Consider the following 25,902-nt stretch of genomic DNA (forward strand, 5'->3'; position numbering starts at 1 on the left):
GTGTTATTTGAGCATGCTTCGCAATAGCTTCATTCCACAGCTTCTTGCTACTGCCTTGCCGTTCAACACGCTGTGGTTCGTGCAAGATGGAGCAAGGCCACATACTGCAAACACTGTGTTGGAGTTTTTACACGAGCATTTCGACATGCGGATCATTGCACTCAGGTTTCCAGGTCTCTTCAATGACGTACAAAATTGGCCATCCAATAGTAAAGACATCAATCCATGTGACCTTTTTCTTTAGGGGTACCTAAACGAAAAATTTTTCCCGAAACGTCCACGTGATTTAATGGAGCTCAGAAGACTTATTCTTCAAGCTTGCAGTGAAATTACGGAAGACATGTGCCGTAGGGTAATCACTAACTTCAGTGTTCGTTTGAAGGAAGTTAGGAAACGAAATGGTGGACATATTGAGCATGTGCTGAGTTAGAACAAATCTCCATGGACGGTTATTCATTGTAAGAGTATATGTTCCTTTCAGATTGTATTGACAATAAAGTTTATATTCAAAAACAAAATGGTAACACATTTCGTGCGCCACCCTGTATTAATTCTTAAGAACTAGAATTTAGCGACAATGTTAGCCAACATTTCTTTTACTTCCACTGTCTACACAATCTCCATCACTTTCTGTGGTGTCACGCTAGTGTGGAAGAGCAATGTTCCCTGCTGGCAAACGTTGATATCGTGCGCTATCGGCACCACACCGCGCCAGTCCACGTTTAGAAGCTGGCAGTAACCCACGTGACTGCACCACCAATCAGCGCCCGGCTCCGAGACATACCCTATTCGGCCGGCACGGTCAGTGGCGCCACGGATCCGACATAACCCCGCGCTGACTTCCAGTCTGTTTGTTAGTTCAGTTCAGCCTGCCTAGTCGAAGCGTTGCAATTCAGCCTGTTTTGTTATTGCGGATATCGAACCGGCTTATCTCAAGGGCTCGCACTGGGTTAGGCTCTGGGTTTGCGGTTTTTTCACTTAAGTGAAAGAAATTTAAGGAACACTACGTGTGCAGTATATTATTCTGCTTTGTATCACAAAACCCACCCAACTCCTTCGCACCCACCTCCGGGTTGATCAGACAAAATTCTCGTCCTGCGCTGGTAGCAATAGTTTCCATGCGTGCATTACGTTCTCATCATCTTCAAAATATGTCACACGGAGAGAATGCTTAAATGGCCCAGGCAGTTTGGTTCTACAAGGTGCGGCATACTTTCTTTCAATTCCCTACACTACATTTTCAGCACAACTTTTAGTTTATTTTCATGTCTGTCACTGACGTCAGTTCCACAGATTCACTACTGGCCATTAAAATTGCTACACCACGAAGATGACGTGCTACAGACGCGAAATTTAACCGACAGGAAGAAGATGCTATGATACGCAAATGATTAGCTTTTCAGAGCATTCACACAAGATTCGCGCCGGTGGCGACGCCTACAACGTGCTGACATGAGGAAAGTTTCCAACTGATTTCTCATACACAAACAGCAGTTGACCGGCGTTGCCTCGTGTAAGGAGGAGGAATGCGTACCATCACGTTTCCGACTTTGATAAAGGTCGGATTGTAACCTATCGCGATTGCGGTTTATGGTATTGCGACATGGCTGCTCGCGTTGGTCGAGATACAATGAGTGTTAGCAGAAAATGGAATCGGTGGGTTCAGGAGGGTAATACGGAACGCCGTGCTGGATGCCAACGGCCTCGTATCACTAGCAGTCGAGATGACAGGCATCTTATCCGTATGGCTGTAACGGATCGTGCAACCACGTCTCGATCCCTGAGTCAACACACGGGGACGTTTGCAAAACAACAACCATTCTGCACGAACAGTTCGACGACGTTTGCAGCAGCATGGACTATCAGCTCGGAAACCATGGCTGCGGTTATCCTTGACGCTGCATCACAGACAGGAGCACCTGCGATGGTGTACTCGACGACGAACCTGGGTGCACGAATGGCAAAACGTCATTTTTTCGGATGAATCCAGGTTCTGTTTAGAGCATCATGATGGTCGCATCCGTGTTTGGCGACATCGCGGTGAACGCACATTGGAAGCGTGTATTCGTTATCGCTATGCTGGCATATCACCCGGCGTGATGGTATGGGGTGCCATTGGTTACACGTCTCGGTCACCTCTTGTTCGCACTGACGGCACTTTGAACAGCGGATGTTACATTTCAGATGTGTTACGACCCGTGGCTCTTCCCTTCATTCGATCCCTGCGAAACCCTACATTTCAGCAGGATAATGCACGACCGCCTGTTGCAGGTCCTGTACGGGCCTTTCTGAATACAGAAAATATTCGACTGCTGCCCTGGCCAGCACATTCTCCAGATCTCTCACCAATTGAAAACGTTTGGTCAGTGGTGGCCGAGCAACTGGCTCGTCACAATACGCCAGTCACTACTCTTGATGAACTGTGGTATCGTGTTGAAGCTGCACGGGCAGCTGTACCTGTACACACCATCCAAGCTCTGTTTGACTCAATGCCCAGGCGTATCAAGGCCGTTGTTACGGCCAGAGATGGTTGTTCTGGGTACTGATTTCTCAGGATGTATGCACCCAAAGTGCTTGAAAATGTAATCACATGTCAGTTCTAGTATAATATATTTGTCCAATGAATACCCGTTTATCATCTGCATTTCTTCTTGGTGTATCAATTTTAATGGCCTGTAGTGTACGTATTTATAGACAAAGGTGCTATGGACAATATCGATCTTAGCAGCACATTTCTCAATTCATTCGACATCTGTTGTCACGCCTACTTGATAACGACTCCAAACAGCGGAACAATACTTTGGAATTGATCGCAGCAGCGTCTTGTATGCTGTTTCTTGCATTACACTGAGGTGCCAAAACCCGTGGGATACCTCCTAATATCGCGTCAGACATCCTTTTCCCGGTGTATTGCGGCTGCTCGACGTAGCAAGGACACAACAATTCGCTGAAAATCCCCTGCAGAAATACTGAGTGATACTGTCTCTGTGGCAGTCCATAATCGCGAAAGCATTACCAAAAATGGTTCAAATGGCTCTGAGCACTATGGGACTTAACATCTGAGGTCATCAGTCCCCTAGAACTTAGAACTACTTAAACCTAACTAAGCTAAGGACATCACACACATCCATGCCAGAGGTAGGATTCGAACCTGCGATCGTAGTGGTCGCGCGGTTCCAAACTGAAGCGCCTAGAAGAAAGCATTACCGGTACACGACTTTGTGCACGAACTGACCTCACGATTATGTCGCATAAATGTTCCTTGAGATTCACGTCGAGTCATATACGTGGCCAAATCACTCGGTCGAGCTGTCCAGAATGTTCTTCAAGTCAATCTTGAAAACTGTGGCATGGTACAACGCCATCTATAAAAATTTCATCATGGTTCGCGAGCATGAATGGCTGCGAATGGTCCCCAAGTGGTCCAACATAGCCATTTCCTGTTAATGATCGGTTCAGTTGGACCAGAGACCCTACACCATTCCATGTAAATATAGCCCAGATGATTAAGGAGACTGTGTCAACTTATTGACAAGTTGGGTACGTTGCTCCCTGTAGTCAGCGCCACACTCGAACCCTACCATCAGCCCTCACCAACTGAAATCGGGACTCATCTGATGAGGCCACGGTTTTCCAGTCGCCTACGGCCAATCGACATGGTCACGAGCCCAGGAGAGGCGCTGCAGGCGATGTTGTGCTGTTAGCAAAGGCGTTGGTCGCCTGTTGCCACAGTCCATTAATGCCAGATTTCGCGCCGGCCAGTGTGGCCATGCGGTTCTAGGTGCTTCAGTCTGGAACCGCGTGACCTCGGGCATTGATGTGTGTGATGTCCTTAGGTTAGTTAGGTTTAAGTAGTTCTAAGTTCTAGGGGACTGATGACCGCAGACGTTAAGTCCCATAGTGCTCAGAGCCATTTGAACCATTTTTGAACCAGATTTCGCCGCCTGTCATAACAGTAATTTCGTCGTACGTCCTACGTTGATTTGTGAGGCCATTTCACGCATTGTTGCTTGTCTGTTAGCACTGACAACTCTACGCAAACGCCGCTGCTCTCGGCTGTTAAGTGAAGGCTGTCGGCGCTGCGTTGTCCGTGGTGAGAGGTAATGCCTGAAATTTGGTATTCTCGCCACTTCCTTGACACTGTGGCTCTCGGAATATTGAATTCTCTAACGATTTCAGAAATGGAATGTCCAATGCGTCAAGATCCAACTAACATACCGCATTCGAAGTCTGTTATTCCCGTCGTGCGACATAGTTGCACCGGAAACATTTTCACATGAATCAGATGAGTAGAAATGACAGTGCCATCAATCTACTGCCCTTTTTTACCTTGTGTATGTGACACTACCGCCATCTGTTTATGTGCATATTGCTATACCAGGCTTTTATCACCTCAGTGTAGACGCACTTCACTTCCGCGGAACCCATCCAACGTTCCTAAGAAAGAAAAAGATTAGATTTCATTGTCCAGTCGAATTCGAGGTCACTAGAGATGGAGCACAAGCTTGGTTTGCAGCAAGGATGGGGAAGTAATCGGTCATGCCCTTTCGAAGCAATCATTTCGATATTCGCTTTAAGCGATTTAGGGAAATAACGGAAAATCCCGATGGCCGGATGTTTGTTGGTCTGACCAAGTATCCATCCGAATATGAGTTAACTGTCCTACCACGGCGTTACCTCGATTGATCGTTTGACCTCTGTTGGGTGCATTAGTGCGGCGACCGGGGTTGAGACGTCCTACAGAACTCTAGCTCCAGCTCTGACGTTCTTTGGCGAACATTAAGATTTGAAAGCGAACACTACTCTCAAGAGTGGCAACGGTAGGCCACAAAGTGCGTTCTAAGATTCATAAGGCTTTTGAAATAACATATGAGCAGTTCATTTATTAAAACTTCCGGGCTGAATTGCCGTGGTCCATATATAAAATTGCTTCTTCTTCCTGAGGTTTCGTTGTCTACTGCGGGCAACATCTTCTAAGGTGAGTCGGTGACTGGTTGCTATAGTTCAATTCTTTTATCTTGGCGGCTCGCGCATGCCCGCCCAGACGCTGGAGATTGCTGCGTTGCCGGTTGCACACGACGCACGCGCCAATAGAAGCAGCGCCATAGTATAGCATAGTTCGCAAGCTTACGTGTAGGGGGGAGCGCGCAGTTCATGAAGTAAAGCCACCGCGGCCGCATTAACCCTTTCGCTGCTACAAAGACGTGCTCCCTGCATTCCGCGCTGTGGGCGATTTTGTCACTGCACTGCTCGCCTGTGCAGACACATTGTGTTCCGACTGCTTTGCACTCTTTATCATTCGATTCCACAAAAACTATTTGGCTCAAAAATTAGATTTTTACCTATCTTCTTGACTGATACCTTCCCCCCATAAATGACTTAATTTTGTTTCGATGTTCAACGCAGTTATTATGCAGCATTAAATATAGTAAACCTTTGCACGAAATTTGGAAGAGTTTGCAGAGGTAAAAGTCCATAGAGTATACTTTCCGTATGGTCGATTTTAGTTGCCACAATGTTGAGAATGAAATGTGGACAAGATACCTATACATTCCATTTAATTTAAGTACCACATAAGTGTCGTATGTAATATTGAGAAATATTCCACCTTTCACGACTGTAACAAAAGTTTTACTTACACTGGGCACGTTTGGCTTTATTTTAAAGCACTTCAATCAAAAGGAAGTAGACAAAATACATTAAACAAAACTGTGGACTTACAAAAACATTAGGACTTGAATATACCGTCTGTCAGTGAAGTGCTCAGAGCTATGTCAAATATAATTTTGTGTGTGGCACACACAAACAGCATTAATTTGCTAAAACACTGATGAGCCAACACAAACGGTGAATATTGAGCTACCGCAGTACAAAACTACGAAAGGTGACTTGGCAATGGAGGACACAAAATACAGTCCTCTTATGATGCTTCAAAAGAGAGAAACGCGTCTGGTCTAAATAAGTCGCTTATTACAGTTGCAGAAGAGGGATATATTTCAATAGCATTGGTAAAACTGCGACTGTGGAACAAAAACAAGGAAGAGAACATGAATACCATTGTGTATGTGCCATACCTTTCACCGATGGAAGTGCTTTAAAATAAAGCCAAACGTGCCGTGTGTATATAAAACTTTTATAACAGTCGCGAAAGACGGAATATTTCTCAATATTACATACGACACCTATGTGGTACTTAAATTAAATGAGATATTGTTATACAGTAAATATTATATGAAATTTAAGTATCTTGTCCACATTTCATTCTCAACATTGTGGCAACTAAAATCGACCATACGGAAAGTATACGCTATGGACTTTTACCCCTGCAAACTCTTCAAAATTTCGTGCAATGGTTTACTACATTTAATGCTGCACATCAAAACAAAATCAAGTCATTTATGGGGGGAAGGTATCAGGCAAGAAGACGTGTAAAAATCAAATTTTTTGGCCAAATAGTTTTTGTGAAATCGAATGATAAGTGTGTCAAAGCAGTGGGAACACCATGTGTCTGCACAGGCTAGAAGTGCAGTGATGACAAAATCGCGCACAGAGCGGAATGCGGGCAGCACGTGTCTGCAGCAGCGAAAAAGTTAATGAAGAGGCAAAGCACTAGAAATTTCATTCAAACGAATAAAATTCGTGAAGTAAGTCACTCCAATATTGTTTTTAAATACAGGAAATATTAAGCACCGCACAAGGTTTGAACTCATAACCTTTCACTTTGCATCCCAACACCTTAACCGTTCCGCTACCTCAGCTCATCGAACAATGTGACTCCATAAACACTCTAACACCTCACGCAACTCCTTATAAACACTGTTGGTATGACTATGAATTACTCACGCTTCGTCGAAGTACAATAGGAAATAAACAATTACCGCTGTTCTTTATTGCGAAAAAGCAGTTCGTGAGACTGAAACAAACACCTTTTCTTGCTATCGCCTGAATTAGGAGTCTTATTGCTTGTTTGGTTTAATTTATTAATAGAATATGAAGCAATTGGTATAAAGAATGCTTTTTCCAAACTTTCTGTAAAAGAAAGTCTGCTATCAAGACATTGCTTTTGTTCTATTACTTTATTTATGACTGAACGTTTCTAAAACTGAAGACACTCGTCCGCGCTCTGCACTGCTGTCGAGATCTAGCAACGTCGTTCTCTGTTCATTGGCTGACTGTGTTTTGTGACGTCAAATGCGCAGAACGAACCTAAACTCGGCCGCCAAGATATATGACGCGCACTTTAGGTGCTGGGGGTCTCGCTTATGTTGAGCGCTTAGATGGCGCCACCACTAATCGCGTGCTTTCTGCTTTAAAACTATCTCTGGCTAGTGCCATCTCTCTCGATTATAGGTAATCGATAGTCACTTCGTCGATACAGAGTCGACCGCCATATCTTGTGTAATTTTAAAAAAAATGGTTCAAATGGCTCTGAGCACTATGGGACTCAACATCTGTGGTCATCAGTCCCCTAGAACTTAGAACTACTTAAACCTAACTATCCTAAGGACATCACACACATCCATGCCCGAGGCAGGATTCGAACCTGCGACCGTAGCGGTCACGCCGTTCCAGACTGACGCGCCTAGAACCGCACGGCCACACCGGCCGGCGTGTAATTTTAATCCTTCTTCTTTTTTATTAAAATTATTTTCGTGCTTGTAGATCTCTGTAGCTTCTCTATACATGCGGGTATAATAATGGTGAGGTCATAGTTATCACGTTTGTCTCACTAAATTTTATTTCGTGATCACCGTCTTTGAAAACGTGTTCCGCTACAGCTGATTTGTCAATTTGTCCCAATCTACAGTTCTTTTTTTATTCCGTTAGGCGGGTATTAACACTCCTTTTAGTTGTTCCAATATAAACTATGCCACAGCTACACGAAATTTTATACACACCTGGGGTAGCTAAAGGTGTCGTGCGTCTTTCACCGATCTTAAGCTTTCACTAATTTTCTTGGTAGGTCGAAAGACTGTCTCCACTTGAAACTTGGCCAAAACTTTCCCAATATGGTCCGTGATGTTATGAATAAATAGAAGAAAAACTTTTCCAGCCGACGGTTGTTGTTGTCGTGTATTTTCGGACACTTCTCTTCTAGGGTGAAGCGCTCGATCTATTTCGTTGTCAGTGTACCCATTTCTCTTGAAAGCCGTTCGCAAATGGCTTAATTCATCTTGCGGATAAATTGGCTCACAGATGTTATTAGCCCTGTCCACTAGACAAGATATGGCGGTCGACTCTGTACCAACGAAGTGACTATCGATTACCTATAATTGAAAGAGATGGCACTAGCCAGAGATAGTTTTAAAGTAGAAAGCAAGCGATGAGTGGTGGCGCCATCTAAGCGCTCTATATAAGCGGGACCCCCAGCGCCTAGCAGCCAATCGCCGACTCACCTCAGAAGATGTTGCCCACAGTAGACAACGAAACGTCAGGAAGGAGAAGCAGTTTTATATTTGGACCATGGAAATTCAGCCCGGAAGCTTTCATTAATGAAGACGCCGCCCGTGAAAGCTAACATGTTATGAGCAGTTGTTCCTAACCAGGACAGTATTTCATACTGCAGTCAGTGCCGGATTGTAACCACACATTCACAATAATATATTTTCCACTACGCCCTTTTTGCAATTAATTATGATACACCCTTTATAAAGGGTGAACCATAACTCCACCGACAAACTTTCGGAAGTGGTAGTATCGACCAAAAAGAAGAAATAAATGTCTAGCACTTGGTCATCTTCGATATTGTGAAACACATCTCTTCTACCGCAAACACTTTTGTTTTCAAATTCCTGAATGCGGTAGTATGGACAAAAACAAGAAACAAGTCCAGTAAATAGGGGCTCTAAAATGCATATCATAAGAGCTAGGGTCACTTGTTCAGTAGAAGAGATGTGTTTCACTGTACCGAAGATCAACATGTGCTCGTAGCTCTTAAGGTATGCACATTAGAGCCCATAATACTGGACCGTTTTTTCTGGTTTCAGCCATGCTACCGCCTCTCATAATATGAAAAGCAAAGAGATTTCTTTCAGAGGAGCGATGATGAACAAATCCTCACAGGTCGTAAGCTATGTATGATGGGATTTCAATAAGTAACGCAACAGATTTTTTCCTCGGCTAATTTCGGCTGAAGAAAAGCGGAATTTGTTGTGGGATATTGTCGAATATTCCTGCTTGAGCACCTCTTGTTTCATGAAGGTCCGGTAGGTGACAGCGATATACGTAGCCTTCAAAAGAAGAGAGTTATTGAGTTTCAAGATTTTAAACATGGCTGCAACAGCAACTGTTGAAATTCTTCGCGATAAAGGATGACAGCAAAACAGTTGCAGGATAAAAAAATTTTATTAAAATTCTTGACCAAGGTTTCGGTACATATAAATATACCTTCATCAGAAGTAAAAAATCTAAAATTACATCATGCAATGGAGATTAATAAATCAATTGTGCCAAAGGCGTCGTCAATAATTAAGACATCTTCTCCATTTGTACAACATGACTATGGGCACAGGGTCAATGCGAACAGTTTAGCACCAGTACTTCGCCTATGAACTATCGAGACAAGAGTGTGAAAGCACTAGGGCAGATGGTTTCGCCGAGAGAGGGCACTTGTGGTATGTGCCAGACACTCGCGCATATTAAAATCCATGAATACCTACATAAGCGCTTCAAAAATTATTAAAAGTTGTGTTAATTCAAACTTTCTGTCATAATAAATAAAACATATCAGACCATTTAAAAACATTTATGTAAAATGGAAAATATGGAACCCATTTACCTGTGACCTAGTGTCAAACAGATGAAGCTTGCACTATGGAACACATATAACGAGAGAGGGCACTAGCGTAATGCGCCAGAATCTCGCGTAACGTAGACGGTGAAATACATACTAGCTTAGTCAAGAATTTTAATGAAAATTTTTTATCCTGCAACTGTTTTGCTGTCATCCCTTATCGTGAAGTTATTGAGTTTCTTTTGGCGAAAAAGCAGAGCATCTGATATGTTAATAGGTACTTGCAGTTAAAAAAATGTTCAAATGTGTATGAAATCCTAAGGGACCAAACTGCTGAGGTCATCGGCCCCTAGTCTCACACACTACTTAAACTAATTTAAAGTTACTTAGGCTAAGAGCAACTCACACACACCGCCAGCCGCTGTGGCCGAGCGGTTCTAGACGCTTCAATCTGGAACCGCACTGCTGCTACGGTCGCAGGTTCGAATCCTGCCTCGGACATGGATGTGTGTGATGTCCTTAGGTTAGTTAGGTTTAGTTAGTTCTAAGTCTAGGGGACTGATGACCTCAGATGTTAAGTCCCATAGCGCTCAGAGCCATTTTTTTTAAACACACGCATCCATGCCCGAGACAGGACTCGGACCTCCGGCGGGAGGGGTCACGCAATCCGTGCCATCGCGCCTCTAACCGCGCGGCCACTCCGCGCCGGCCACTTGCAGTTCTGGCTGTGGATAAATGCACGGTTGTCATTGGGCGATCTCCTACGTGCTGGCCTGCTAAACACAGTTGTGACTCCTGCAATGTTGGAACGTGCGGACACACTCATTCGAGGTGATCGACGGATCACAATCAAACACTTGCCTGCACAACTAGACGTCTCTGTCGGTAGTGCGCTGACAGACTCATAGAGTAGCTGGGATACTCAACGGTGTGTGCCCGCTACTTTGGTCGGCGCCTAAAAGAAGGCCATAAAGAGCTACGACGGAACTGATTGCGCGTTACGAGGTTGGTCGTGATAATTTTCATTCGAACATCGTCACAGACTGTAAAACGCGGGTTCATCACTTTGATCCGGAAATAAAACGGCAATCCATGGAGTAACGCCACATCGCCTCTTTCCCGAAGAAAAACTCCAAAGCCGCACTCCCAGGCGGTGAAATAAAGGCGACGGCCTTCTGGAACTCTGAAGGGGCTGTTCTGTTTGATGTCCTACCTCATGATGCAGCGCTCAACTCTGAAGTATATTGTGCTATCCTCAGGGAGTTGAAGAAACGGCTTCAGTGTGTTCGTTGTCGCAAAAACGCAAACGAACTTTTTCGTCACCATGACAACGCAAGGCCTCACACTAGTTTGCGCACCAGAGAGCAGTTCACGAAACTTCTCTGGGCTGTTCTTCCTCATCCACAGTACAGCCCGGATCTCGCACCTTCCAACTTCCATCTGTTTGGCTCAATGAAGGATGCACTCCGCGAGAAGCACCACATTGATGACGGGGATGTTTTTGATGCAGCTCGATGTTGGCTCTGGCGTCGATGACTAGAATGGTGCCATACGGGTATACAGGCCCTCCCAGTAGAGTGGCGTAAAGTCGTCGCATTGAACGGAAGGTATGTTGAAAAGAGGGTTTTGTAGGCAAAAGAATGAAGAATAATAATGTGTGTTGGAATATTGAAAAAAAAAATCCCAACCTCCTTTCAGAAAAACAATATGTTGCATTACTTATTGAATGACTCTTGTATTTTTGAGCCCATGTTTGCTGGTCAATTTTTTCTTGTTTTCGCCTTCACTGCAACCTCTGAAGCCGACCGCGGTGGCCGAGCGGTTATAGGCGCTTCAGTCCGGAACCGCGCGACTGCTACGGTCGCAGGTTCAAAAATGGTTCAAATGGCTCTGAGCACTATGGGACTTAACTGCAGTGGTCATAAGTCCCCTAGAACTTAGAACTACTTAAACCTAACTAACCTGAGGACATCACACACATCCATGCCCGAGGCAGGATTCGAATCTGCGACCGTAGCGGTCGCGCGGTTCCAGACTGTAGCGCTAGAACCGCTCGGCCACAGCGGCCGGCGGTCGCAGGTTCGAATCCTGCCTCGGGCATGGATGTGTGTGATGTCCTTAGGTTAGTTAGGTTTAAGTAGTTCTAAGTTCTAGGAGACTGATGAAGTCAGATGTTGTCCCATAGTGCTCAGAGCCATTTGAATCATTTGCAACCTCTGAAAGTTTGTTGACGGAGTTCTGGTTTGCCCTATATAAAGGTAAATGAAACTGTCCCAGAAAATCTTTCATGGAACTTAAAATACGCAACTCAGCTTACGTCATATGCACTCGAGGAGAATCAAATGAGATGGGTTGCCTAACTTAAGGTGCATGAAATATTTACCAGAACGGTTTTATTTTGCCTATCCTATATATATGTGTTCAGTTATGAAGTACATGTATGGCTTTAGCTCTCGCACTAACGTTGATGTTTTTCCACGTTATTGGCTGCTCACCTTGTCGAAACAGATGCAGTCGATGGAGCCGGAGACGTTGATGACTCTGGAGTTGATGCAGAAGATCCGCGCCTTCTCGAGTCGCTTCTGGCCGTACAACTTGCCCACGGTCATGGTGGCGGGCAGCGCCGGCGGGATCACGATCGTGAACAGGTCCAGCGCCTTGATGGCGATGTCCGACGCCCGAATGAACCGCATCGACTGCGCCAAAAACAATCACATTGAGTCACACATTGATAGGGGAGATTTACACAAAACTGGCAGGAAAGACGGAACCGGTCACAGAATGGTAGGGAAACTTATAGTTCGGCACCAGGCGCGGGACAATATCGGATGGTTTGGTGAGGGGGAAACAATTATGTCTTAATGCCTTACATGCCTGTTGACAGACCATGGATTGAAAAAGAAGACAGCGCCAGGTGTACATGTGGCAAGGAAGAGGACTCCAGTCATGTCCTCTATACCTGCACACAGTACGATGAATCCAGGAATCGTCTCATGGAGGTAGTGGAATCCTTCCGATACAGCAAGACATAGTGAAAAAGAAACTGAACGTTCAGGAAGCGTACAAAGAATGGCCATTTTAGCAATAAAGCTATAACATGTAATAAAGGATCCAACTAATTCCCAAACAACCCTAAATTCAGGGTCACCTAGAGGAGCATGGCTGAATGAGCAGGGCTGACGAGTTGCCCCTCGAAATACCGATGATAACTCCACGTGCCTCCTGAGACACCAGTGGCGAGTATGTCAGTGAGTGAGAGCGATCAATATCATGGGCAGTTGTCAGCAAGATTAGTTCGCGAACAAAATGTCTTACTTCTAAGTGACTTACTTCTACCAGCTTGACAAGGCAGCCAGCAGGCGGGATTAGCGCTGGATATCTTCAGCTATTTTCCTAATTTTGGCTTCGTAACATTTCTGGAATTAAGCTATTCTAAAGAATTATATTTTTCAAATTTTACCTCCTACTCAGTTTCCTCTACTCAGTACTTTACGAGTGATTTGCTTGTATTTCATTTCTTCCTATAATAGTTCTGTTACTGATTCATATAATTTATTTATGGTATGATGATAATGATTTTCTTTAGCATAAAATGTTGTTCCTACTAATTTTTCATATAGTGTCTTCTGAAAGAATATATAGTACTTTCATTCTCATGGTTATTTAAATAATATTAATGGACAGTGACTTATTTGTAGAGATTTCTGTATCATAGCACTTGTCTTTGTGAGCCTCTGTTGCTCTGGAAGGAAATTATTTGCAATGTATTAGATACTGATTACTGAAGATATTCCTCTTAACATATTTTTATCTTTATTTGATGGTTAGCGATAACTTATTATTGATATTTGATGTACTGTATTAAATTTCATGTGTATTTATGTATTTCGTCATGTCGCTGAAAGTGATTCAGGATTTCCAATGAATTTTGCACACAAATATCATAGAGGCTATTATCACTCTCATTATTAATTCATAATTACTGCCTCTATAATTTTGAATCCAATTTTACATTTATTCTACAGTTAAAATCTCCTGCAGTGATAGTGTCTCTAGTTCTTCCAATATCCTCTTTTATTCCATATAATTTATTAACAAATTAATTTAATTTATATACTGTTTCATCCGTTACGATTCTTTACACTTCCAAAATGATACATTTGTGTCCATGATATTAATATAATTTTTAATAAATTTCGATCAGTAGGTTTTAGGTCTGTGATCATTCTCCTGAGTTCGTTTTTCATGGGGATCGTTATTCCAAGACTGCCTCTGAGTTACTGGTATACACAGTAAAGATTTGCGTAAGGCTTCCATTCTACGTGTTTTGTTCTTTGTTTCTGGGAGAACAATAATATCTTGGTTGCTAGTTTACAGTTCTTTAATAACTTCACCTGTTTTATTTTGCCAGCTTTATATTGTAAGTAAGCTGTTTATGTGTTTGTATGTTGGCAACGCTATGTAGCGCTCTGCATTAATAACTCTGACAGCACTGTGTGCACTCTGTAGAAGAACCTGTGGCTGGTCGGATTAACACTAGGAGGTGAACAGCCAGCAGTGATGGGAGTTGGATGTGAGTAGTTAGGTTAGAGGTTTGAAGTGTTAGCGGGAGCGGACAATCTGGACGTGTTCCGTCATGGAAATGCAACGTGTCTATGATTATATAATTTTTGGAACTGGATGTTATGGACGATTATATAATTTTTTAACTGGTTGTCACATTCTTAAGGTAAATAAATTGTTTGTTCTGCAACAAAATCTTTCCTTTGCTAACCACGTGCCTATTAGTAATTAGAGCCTACAGTGGTTAGACTCTTGTATTAACTATTTGAAGTCATTTTGAGCAATCAGATTGCGTTGCGCTAGGATATTGTGGGTCAGTGTTGAGATGATAAAGAATTGTAAAGAGACAGTATAGTCAATTCCACTCAGCAGTATAAGCAGGAAACTTAAATGAAGAATTTTCAATATGTTCTATACACCGAACAGAATACTCAAGTTTCCATAACCTATTCTGTATTCTATAATATTCTATAATATAATTCTATATATAATTCTATAATATCCTTCCTTCTATAGTCTTACAGCGTTTCTGACAAGCGATTTTTTAATGAATGTTTATTTGGCCCATTGCATTAACGTCCAACAAGGGGGTCCAGATAATCTTTGTTCAAGGTTGCCTTCCATCGGTCGTTGGCACTGGTGCTCCATATCCAAAGTAATATTATAACAGACATTTGGAAATGCATGCAGTAACAGCCTCTCGACACCACCTAAACAGCTCTCGACCTTCTGTTATACAAGCAGTAGGATGCCATAGAGCCTCTGAGACTGGCTGTAATTCATCGGCCGAGCACGTAACCGCTTCCTGGAGGTGGTTCCCAGATTGTGTTCTGCTGCGCTGACGAGAATAATAGACGGATATCATAGGACGTGGTAAATGACCATTCAGAGGTTGAGACAGATGGCGCTCTGATACTGCGCAACACGGCTGCAACTGGTGAGTAAGTTTCCGCGGCTTAGCGTGGGATTGTTGCGGTAAGGAAGTTACTTCGTGAATCAGATATGTGTGAAGGCTTCTGTCCTGAGTGGGATTTTTGCTGACCTCCACGCTAGTCTATCCTATGGCAGCCTTTTCGTTCCTGCATAGCTGCGACAACCGACATCCATCTGAGTCTTCTTCCTGTGTTCAAGTCTTTGTCCCTGCACTAAAATTGCTACTCTCCACACTTCCCCATATTACCGAACTGACGATTTCTTGATGTCTCAGGATGTGATGTATCAAATGAACCCTCCTTCTGGTCATCCTGTGCAAAGACAGCTGGTCCCACGTATCTCCGGAACCCCATCAAGGACTTGTCGAATCCGTGCTACCCAGAATCGCTGCAGTATTGCGTTCCAATTTTGGACCAACACGTTGTTAAGCAGGTGATGACAATGGTTTGGATCATCAGTGTATGCAAAGGATCGCACAAAATAGGTCTTAGTGTGTTTTAACTGTATGCCGTACATGATTATCCTTGTGATATTGTATTATATTGAGGTGACAAGTCATGGGAAATCTCCAAATGTCGTGTCGGACCTCCTTCTGCCCGGCATAGTGCAGCGTCTGGACGTGGCGTGGACTCAACAAGTCGCTGGAAGTTCCTTGCAGAAACACTGAGCTTCTGCTGCCTCTACAGCTGCCCGTAACTGCGAAAGTGTTGGTGAAGCACGATTTTGTGCACGAACTGACCTCCCGATTATGGCTCGTAAATGTACTGTGGGAATCATATGCAGCAGGATTTTAGAACATATATTGTGTTCGAACATAATGAATTACCTCGAAGTAAACGGTCTATTGTCACACAGTCAACATGGGTTTAGAAAACATCGTTCTTGTGAAACACAACTAGCTCTTTATTCACATGAAGTGCTGAGTGCTATTGACAAGGCATTTCAGATCGATTCCGTATTTCTGGGCCGGCCGCGGTGGTCGTGCGGTTCAAGGCGCTCCAGTCCGGAGCCGCGCTGCTGCTACGGTCGCAGGTACGAATCCTGCCTCGGGCATGGATGTGTGTGATGTCCTTAGGTTGGTTAGGTTTAATTAGTTCTAAGTTCTAGGGGACTGATGACCACAGCAGTTGCGTCCCATAGTGCTCAGAGCCATTTGAACCATTTCGTATTTCTGGATTTCCGGAAGGCTTTTGACACTGTACCACACGAGCGGCTCGTAGTGAAATTGCGTGCTTATGGAATATCGTCTGAGTTATGTGACTGGATCTGTAATTTCCTATCAGAGAGATCACAGTTTGTAGTAATTGACGGAAAGTCATCGAGTAAAACAGAAGTGATTTGTGGCGTTCTCCAAGGTAGTGTTATAGGCCCTTTGCTCCTCCTTATATATATAAACGATTTGGGAGACAATATGAGCAGCCGTCTTCGGTTGTTTGCAGATGACGCTGTCGTTTATCGACTAATAAAGTCATCAGAAGATCAAAACAAACTGCAAAACGATTTAGAAGAAATATCGGAATGGTGCGAGAAGTGGCAATTGACTTTAAATAAGTGTGAGGCCATCAATATGAGTGTTAAAAGGAACTCGTTGAACTTCGGTTACACGATAAATCAGTCTAATCTAAAAGCCGTTAATTCAACTAAATACCTATGTATTACAATTACGAAGAACTTAAATTTGAAGGGACACATAGAAAATGTTGTGGGGAAGGGTAGCCAAAGACAGCGTCTATTGGCAGGATACTTACAAGGGAACCTCCCCATCGCACCCCCCCCCCCCACCCCCCGCCCCCCTCAGATTTAGTTGTAAGTTGGCACAGTGGATAGACCCTGAAAAACTGAACACAGATCAATCGAGAAAACAGGAAGAAGTTGTGTGGAACTGTGAAAAAAATAAGCAAAATATACAAACTGAGTAGTCCATGCGTAAAATAGGCAACATCAAGGAGAATGTGAGATCAGGAGCGCCGTGGTCCCGTGGCTAGCGTGAACATCTGCGGAACGAGAGGTCCCTTGGTTCAAGTCTTCCCTCGAGTGAGAAGTTTAATTTTTTATTTTCAGACAATTATCAAAGATCAGGCAATCACACATAATCAACTTCGCTCTCCAAAATTCCAGGACATGTTCAGATTTGCTTGGACATATGCAGGATTTGACGGTCTACACACGGAAAACGTATGTTTTGACAGAGTACAGGGAAAACTGTGCGACTGTGAAACTGTTGCTTCATTTATTGCAGTTTATGTGACAAACTCTTTATGTTTTCATCACTTTTTTGGGTGTGATTATCACATCCACAAGAAAACCTAAATTGGGCAAGGTAGAAGAATCTTTTTACCCATTCGCCAAGTGTACAAGTTAGGTGGGTCGACAACATATTCCTGTCATGTGACGCACATGCCGTCATCAGTGTCGTATAGAATATATCAGACGGATTTTCATGTGGATCATGTGCAATCGGTTGACCTATGACCTTGCGATCAAATGTTTTCGGTTCCCATTGGAGAGGCACGTCCTTTCGTCTACTAATCGAACGGTTTTGCGGTGCGGTCGCAAAAAAACAGACACTAACCTTATTACAGTGAACAGAGACGTCAATGAACCGACGGACAGATCATAACTTGTGAAAATAAAAATTTTCACTCGAGGGAAGACTTGAACCAAGGACCTCTCGTTCCGCAGCTCCTCACGCAAACCACGGGACCACGGCGCTCCTCAGATTTTGTTCTTGATGTTGCCTATCTTGCACATGGAGTATATTTTGCTTATTTTTTTCGTAGTTCCACACAGCTTCTTCCTGTTTTCTCGATTGGAGTGTGTTCAGTCTTTCAGGGCCTATCCACTGTGCTAACTTATAACTAAATCTGAGGGGGGTGCGATGGGGAGGTTCCCTTGTTAGAAAATGCGCTTGTCCGTCCTCTTTTAGAATTCTGCTGCGCGGTGTGGGATCCTTACCAGATAGGACTGACGGAGTACGTCGACAAAGTTCAAAGAAAGGCAGCACGTTTTGTATTATCGCAAAATATGGGACAGAGTGTCACAGAAATGTTTCAGGATTTGGGATGTACATCATTAAAACAAAGGCTTTTTCGTTACGACGGAATCTTCTCACGAAATTCCAATCACCAACTTTCTCCTCCGAATGTGAAAATATTTGGTTGACACCGACCTACATAGGGAGGAACGATCACCAAGATAAAATAGGGAAATCAGAGCTCGTACGGAAAGATATAGGTGTTCATTCTTTCCGCGCGCTATACGAGATTGGAATAATAGAGAATTATGAAGGTGGTTCGATGAACCCTCTGCCAGGCACTTAAATGTGATTTGCAGAGTATCGATATAGATGTAGATGTTATCCTATGAGTATGGAAATTTTATTGTAAAATAAAAAAATGTAGGTGGCTTTACTTCCTAACTGAAACTCGTATTAAATGCAAAGAGTCAAAAGAAATGCATGCTGTTGGCAGCACTGCGAAACAGATAGCATGGCCTGTAAACAGTTTCACCATTTAGCAATTAAGGGTCCGAGGTTTGGTCGGTAGCGTGCTTTTGCTATGAAAATGTTTTACAAAAACAATGAAAGAAGTTGCATATCGTGCAACAACTTGAAGAGAACGATTACTAGTTGCGTTTAGAATTATTTCAGCAGATTATGGCAAACATAAATGAGGATAATGAATTTCTGAACAAGCTTTGACCCATTTTCATCTCAGAGGTTACGTGATAAAGCAAAACAGCAGTTACTGGGCAGACAGCAACCGTAATAAAGTTCATGAACGCCCTCTACACGTCAGCGAGGTCACAGTATTGCGTGCAGTTGCCTCATACGCTGTAATTGAATCTAGTCTTTCGAATGCTGCAATCTTTTGTTGCATCCCGCACTGCAGCGCAATCAGTGGCAGCTCTGTGAGAACTGCTTGGCAACGGCGTCATTTAAAGGTCCGGAGACGTTCTCTGGCCCTGAAGACCACTGGATTTGTCCGTTTGTGGATTTTTCTTGCGGAGCTAACTTAAGTGTCGAGTCTACACGACTCAGGTAAGAAAACCAGATGAATCGAAACAAAGAGCTCATGACGAAATTCGTGCTATCCCAGCTGATATGTTGCAACAATCAATGAGGAAGCTCAAGAGCAGATAGGAAGAATGCATATGCACAGGAGGACGTAATTTTCAAACATTGATAATTTGGATTGCAGTCTTTTAAAGGCAAGTTGTAGTGGTTCAACTGCTACCAATAAAAATTTTATTGGATTTTTTCTATTTTCGTTGTGCATTAAAAAGGTTCCTTTTTTGTTTCACCCTTTAGTATAGGCCACTGATGAAGTCTAGCACGAATCGGAGAAACATGATTGGTAGGGACAAATAACATTTTCACTTGTAAAACATTTAATTTTTTTTCTTATCTGTGTGATAAGGCATAGGACACAGCGGTGCTATTCCGCTCGATTCAACTGTAAGCCCTATATAATGTGATATGACGCTCTAAAAAATTTGTCATGTGATACAATGACAGTATTTTAATTGTGAATACATTGAAGCATATAGAAGATCGAGATTTCTTTACGCAAAGTATTAAACAAACATCATCAGGAGGCAGCGATCACAGTATATCAAAATGGTGGGGTTATTACACTCAGTCAAGAGTCTATTGTGCCCATCGTATTTCAGTGTCAAAAACAGAAGCATTTACTACAAGTAAACAATTTTCGTCATATGAAACTTTGTGTTAGATTAAAGCTGTGTGCTGGACCGAGACTCGAACTCGGGAGCTTTGCCTTTCGCGGACAAGTGCTCTAAATTTTTTCCCCATTTTGTTCGGTATTGTTCGTTGCGTTTGGTCTGGGCGGACAGTTTTCTCTTTACTTATTCTGATCATCACTAAACTGACACACAATACCTTTTGCACAACGCAATCTGACCTTCAATAATCCCTGCAAAAGAATGGCCCTGACTAACAATAACCTATACCTTTCATGAATCACTTACCTCATAAAAATCTTCGTTACTCAAACTACTGCAATGCAGCGAGCGTCAATACTGCCTGCTAAATAAAAGATTCTAACTACTGAAGGCACTAACTACTGATAGGCATAGTTAGCAAATGAAAGATTTTGATAGAGAACAAACAATGTATTTTCCTTAATAATTTTCAAAAGTCAACTCATCAGTTCCTGACATCCATCTTTACAAATTTCCTTTTTCTGGCGGACACACGTCCAGATCGTCCGCTTATAGTAACCTCTCAAAACTCTGGCATCTCTCTCTCCACATCCAACACTGCTGGCGGCTAACCTCCAACGCTACGCTCTGTTCACACCCAACTGCCCAACACTACACAAGCGAATATTCCAACAATGAGGCCAACCAGCCACAGACTGCACACAGCACAGTCTGATTTTCATACAGAGCGCTACGTGGCGTTACCAACATAAAAACACTAAACAGCCTACTTACAAAACTAATAATTTGAGGGAGCGGTAATAGCCCCACGTCTACGGGGCGAAATAGACCCAGGTGCTCGACAAAGACGCGGCAAATCAGACCTTTGTGGAAAAGCCAGCTATATTTGCTGATACACACACTGCATAACATGTGTTCCTATACAAATAACAATAGCAGTTTAAAATTTCACGTTATTGAGCGCTCCTTAATTTGTTAGGTTGTATTATTCAACTATGGCAGTAACCTATGACAATTCGCTTACTTCTAGAGTTTGGTCTCCTGTCCTGTCAGCAAATTTATTAGGAAACATTCTTACTACACCACATGCGGCTACACAGAGATACTATCAGAGACTGGAGGCAAAACGATCTTGACTCTGAGAAACTTAGGGCACTGTTGCTACATTTTTTATTTCAGACGGACTAGCCCCGTAAGCGGAGTAGCCCGCTGGACCCTAATTGTAGTAGCGACTGAGAGAAATTGCTGCAAATGTTAACAGCCAGTGCAGACTAAAGTTAATTTTTTCCAGTAATTAGTGTAGACAGAGGAGCGAGTGGGGCTCACCTTCGAGACGATGGTGTAGATGAGACCGCAGGTGGAGATGATACCGAGCACAATGATGAAGCGGCCGACGTCTCGGTCGAAGCGGAAGTCGGCTGGCGGCGGGTAGAGGATGGACCGCACCAGCTCGCCCTTGGCCGTCAGGTAGCCCGTCCGCAGGACCAGCGCCCTGGCAGAGCTGCCCTTCTGCCCTCGCGACTGCATCACCTGCCGCCAAACATCCCTGTCCGTCACAACTCGTCCGGCTCAACAAGGTTACAGTTACGTTCATTGTGGACTCCATTGTGAGAACTGACGCTGTTAACTTAAGTAAATATATATATATATACTACTGGCCATTAAAATTGTTACAACAAGAAGAAATGCAGATGATAAATGGGTATTCATTGGAAAAATATATTATACCAGAACTGAGATGTGATTACATTTTCACGCAATTTGGATACATAGACCCTGAGAAATCAGTACCCAGAACTGCCACCTCTCGCTGTAATAATGGCCTTGATACGCGTGGGCATTGAGTCAAACAGAGCTTGGATGGCGTGTACAGGTACAGCTGCCCATGCCGCTTCCACACGATACCACAGTTCATCAGGAGTAGTGACTGGCGTATTGTGACGAGCCAGTTGCCGGGCCACTATTGACCAGACGTTTTTAATTGGTGAGAGATCTGGAGAATGTGCTGGCCAGGGCAGCAGTCGAACATTTTCTGTATTCAGAAAGGCCCGTACAGGACCTGCAACATGCGGTCGTGCATTATCCTGCTGAAATGTAAGGTTTCGCAGGGATCGAATGAAGTGTCGAGCCACGGGTCGTAACACATCTGAAATGTAACGTCCGCTGTTCAAAGTGCCGTCAATGTGAACAAGAGGTGGCCGAGACGTGTAACCAATGGCACCCCATACCATCACGCCGGGTGATAAGCCAGTATGGCGATGACGAATACACGCTTGCAATGTGTGTTCACCGCGATGTCGCCAAATACGGATGCGACCATCATGATGCTGTAAGCAGAACCTGGATTCATCCGAAAAAATCACGTTTTTCCATTCGTGCACCCAGGTTCGTCGTTGAGTACAACATCGCAGGCGCTTCTGTCTGTGATGCAGCGTCAAGGGTAACCGCAGCCATGATCTCCGAGCTGATAGTCCATGCTACTCACATGACATTTACATCTACGCAAGGAACGTGAAAAGGTATGCAGATGTTACAACGCCTCTCAGTTTCAACTCATAGCTGGGTGACATGGTTCCAGTCTCTAACGGTTGTAGCCTGTGCCCGTTATTGTAGAGTATCACTGAACTGTGACGTGTTCAAAGAGAATGTCAACGACTGGCACAGAGCCAGAAAACTTCCATCTCCACTCGCAGCAGTAAGCTTCATTGCTAGTTCACCCTAAAACGAGGAAAATATCGCAGAGATTGCCGCTTTCGTTGGGGTACGAAGAGGAATATGATGACAACACAAATCGCGCGTGCGAGACGTGAGCGACTGGCGTGTAGTGTGGTTACCTCTGTCCCGCAGAAGAGCGTGTGGTTGCTGTCCTCTCGGGCGTTGTAGTAGCCGCCGGCGGTCTTGGGCAGCGGCGTCTTCGTCACGGGAACGCTCTCACCTGAAAAAAAAAAGTGTTTCGTGTTCATGTCTCACCTCAAGTCTGTCGACATTCAGTACATAAACAATTTCTGTCTGCATAAACACATTGAAGGAAAAAAATAGGACGCCCTTTAAGAGGTTTCGAATTCACTCAAGATTTATTGTTAAAACGGTGCGTATGGGGTACCTGAAATGATTACATTACAGCCCAATAGCACAAGTGGTTCTGAGATATAGCACACTGGACTCGCATTCGGGAGGACGACGGTTCAATCCCGCGTCCGGCCATCCTGATTTAGGTTTTCCGTGATTTCCCTAAATCGCTTCAGCCAAATGCCGGGATGGTTCCTCTGAAAGGGCACGGCCGACATCCTTCCCTAATCCGATGAGACAGATGACGTCGCAGTTTGGTCTGCTCCCCAAAATCAACTCAACAAGGTTCTGAGATAGCCGGTTTCGACCCATGCTGAAACATTCATTACAGCACATGGTGTAGCCTCCACAGGCAGTGGCAGTCGTTGACTCTGGCACCCTGTCGATCGTACAGACGGCGAATACTGTCCTGGGATACGCTATGCCAGGACCTGCTCACGTAGTGAAGCAGCTGAAATTCAATATCACGTAGTGAAGCAGCCGAAATTCAATATCCACCACTAACCCTTTCACGGGATCGTCGCATAAAAATCCCATCAGGACCTGGCGATTTATTTAGTGATTGAAATAAAATTTAGCAAAAATGGGAGGATCAGTTATAAAGAAGCATCTCACTTACGCAGCGGCGTTAAGTGCTTGGGTTTCGTTGGAAGACCTGTAGTCTTATTGAGAAAATATTGAGCCATTGCCCGTTTAAAAACGGGATGCTGTGACCGCGTTATTTGAAACTGGAATAATGACAGAATAATTTGAAGGCATCGGATTTAGAGATTCCGGAACTAAACGTTCGAGAAGATGAGGTTCTTAGATATTTTGGCTGTGCAATTTGCACTAAAAGCATTGACAATTTCTGCTGGCCAAATGCATCTATTTGTTATCAGCGTATGGCGACTGTCTCACAGACAATCTAAAGCTGTAACAAGAAACATGGATAGTTATTAATTATATTATTAGAACAACTGACTGAATTAACTCAAATACAGTTTTTGATATTTACGTAAATGTTACACATTACAAAACGGTTCCTGCACTTGTAATGGAAAAGGTGCTTAGTCGTAACTTGGGGTAAAACAGAAGTGTGTCTCCTTTGCGGCAGCGAGGAAGACGTAAAAAATATCATTCATTTATTTAAACAAAATACATAGAGAGTAATTAAAGGTTCTTAAACGCAGCTCTTCGCTGCTGTATCGTTGTGGGGGTGTTGGAACAATACAATTTACTGAAGTCAAAAAAATTACAAAATAATGTAAATCAGAGCATCGAGATGCACACTATTGATCGACCGAAACGTCGATTAACCGAAAGCGTTTCAGTTGGCAAATTGAAATCCGTGCCAAGTAGAATTTAACCAGTACTGGGGCTGGGTGGTTCCTTCTTTTCCCTCTTCCTGCCAACCGTCAATGTTGCTGTTAGGTAAACGCATTGTTTTTAGTGTTTATGATAAACTGCATACGTTTTTTTAATTCCCGAATAAAATATTAATTTCAAATGTAAGATTGATAAATTTCTTAGCTGTTGCTGAGCAGTGGAAGAAGGACGACATGTGGGAAAAATTCTTCTGCTAATAACTTTGAAAAAATTATTCCACATAATCCGCAAAGAACGTCTGAGGCATCACCCAGATTCGTTTTACGGGGAAACTGGCGTGAATGCTCTGAAAGCACGGAGAAATGACCTAAGAGGCACGGCGTACAGAACCAAGCTTTGTTGCGCAGAAAGGAAGACTGTTCGAATATAGTGGAAACGGAAACGAGCGTTTGGCGTCATTGGCCGGGAGGCCCCTTACGGGGCAGGTGCGGCTGCCTTGGTGCAGGTCTTATTACATTCGACGCCACATTGGGCGACCTGCGCGCCGGATGGGGATGAAATGATGATGAAGACAACACCCAGTCCCTGAGCGGAGAAAATCCCAATCCCAGCTAGGAATCGAACCCGGGCCCATAGGACGGGAATCGTCACGCTGACCACTCAGCTATCGGGGCGGATTTTGAATATTGTAATAGCTAGTCATTGTATTGTATTCGTACTGGACTAACAGGTATAGAGGGTGATTTCCACGATGGTGTTACACACTTTCAGGGATGAAAGAGAAAGCTAGGTGCATCAATTTAATGTCAGGTATCCTAGTGCAGGAACGATCAAATCGAAAGTTATAGGCATAAACCTTTCTGATACCTCTTAAAGTGGAATACACGTTCCGGTATTTTGTTGTTAAGATCGTAGACAATTTTCGGAAGTGGTAGAATGGACCAAACTAGAAAGAAGTGTAGGTAAATATGGGCTCTATAATGAATATCTTAAGAGCTACGAGCACCTGTTGATCTTCGCAACTGTGAAACACGTCTTTCTACTGAATAAGCGCCCATAGGTCTTAAGGTATACATTTTAGAGTCCATGTTTACTAAACTTTTTTGTTTTGCTCCATAGTAACACTTCTGAAAGTTGCCTACTCTACAGTCTTAGGAACAACAGTACCGGTACATGTATTCCACTATCAGAGATATCAGAAACATTTTCATTTATAACTTTCGACCCGGCTGTTCCCGGAACAGGATCCCTTACCTCAAATTAATACATTTACCCCATTTATTAGTTATTTATTCGTGTCAGAAGCATTTATGATGTATAAAATAATGTGCAGTATTTCCATGTAGTGTGTATATACATTTACAAGACAATTATTTACAAAAAAAAAAAAAATTGTTCAAATGGCTCTGAGCACTATGGGACTTAACTTCTTAGGTCATCAGACCCCTAGAACTTAGAACTACTTAAACCTAACTAACATAAGGAGATCACACACATTCATGCCCGAGGCAGGATTCGAACCTGCGACCGTAGCGGTCGCGCAGTTCCAGACTGAAGCGCCTAGAACCAATGGCCACACCGGCCGGCCCAATAGGTTTCTCAGTTTTGCAGAC

The 25,902-nt window shown here is 43.5% G+C and overlaps 1 protein-coding gene across 1 annotated transcript in view; it reads right to left on the minus strand.

The window, feature by feature from the left end:
- The window catches only part of LOC126412386 (polyamine-transporting ATPase 13A3-like), a 419,382-nt gene that overhangs the window by 43,737 nt on the left and 349,743 nt on the right, over positions 1–25,902 (minus strand). The window contains exons 9-11 of the mRNA XM_050081962.1: positions 22,747–22,847; positions 21,239–21,442; positions 12,229–12,429 (exon numbers count right to left, since the gene is read on the minus strand). Coding sequence (XP_049937919.1) covers positions 12,229–12,429; positions 21,239–21,442; positions 22,747–22,847 — 506 coding nt within the window. The remainder of the gene's footprint in view (positions 1–12,228; positions 12,430–21,238; positions 21,443–22,746; positions 22,848–25,902) is intronic.

The sequence above is a fragment of the Schistocerca serialis genome, chromosome 7 (genome assembly GCF_023864345.2).
Source record: "Schistocerca serialis cubense isolate TAMUIC-IGC-003099 chromosome 7, iqSchSeri2.2, whole genome shotgun sequence".
Taxonomy (NCBI): domain Eukaryota; kingdom Metazoa; phylum Arthropoda; class Insecta; order Orthoptera; family Acrididae; genus Schistocerca; species Schistocerca serialis.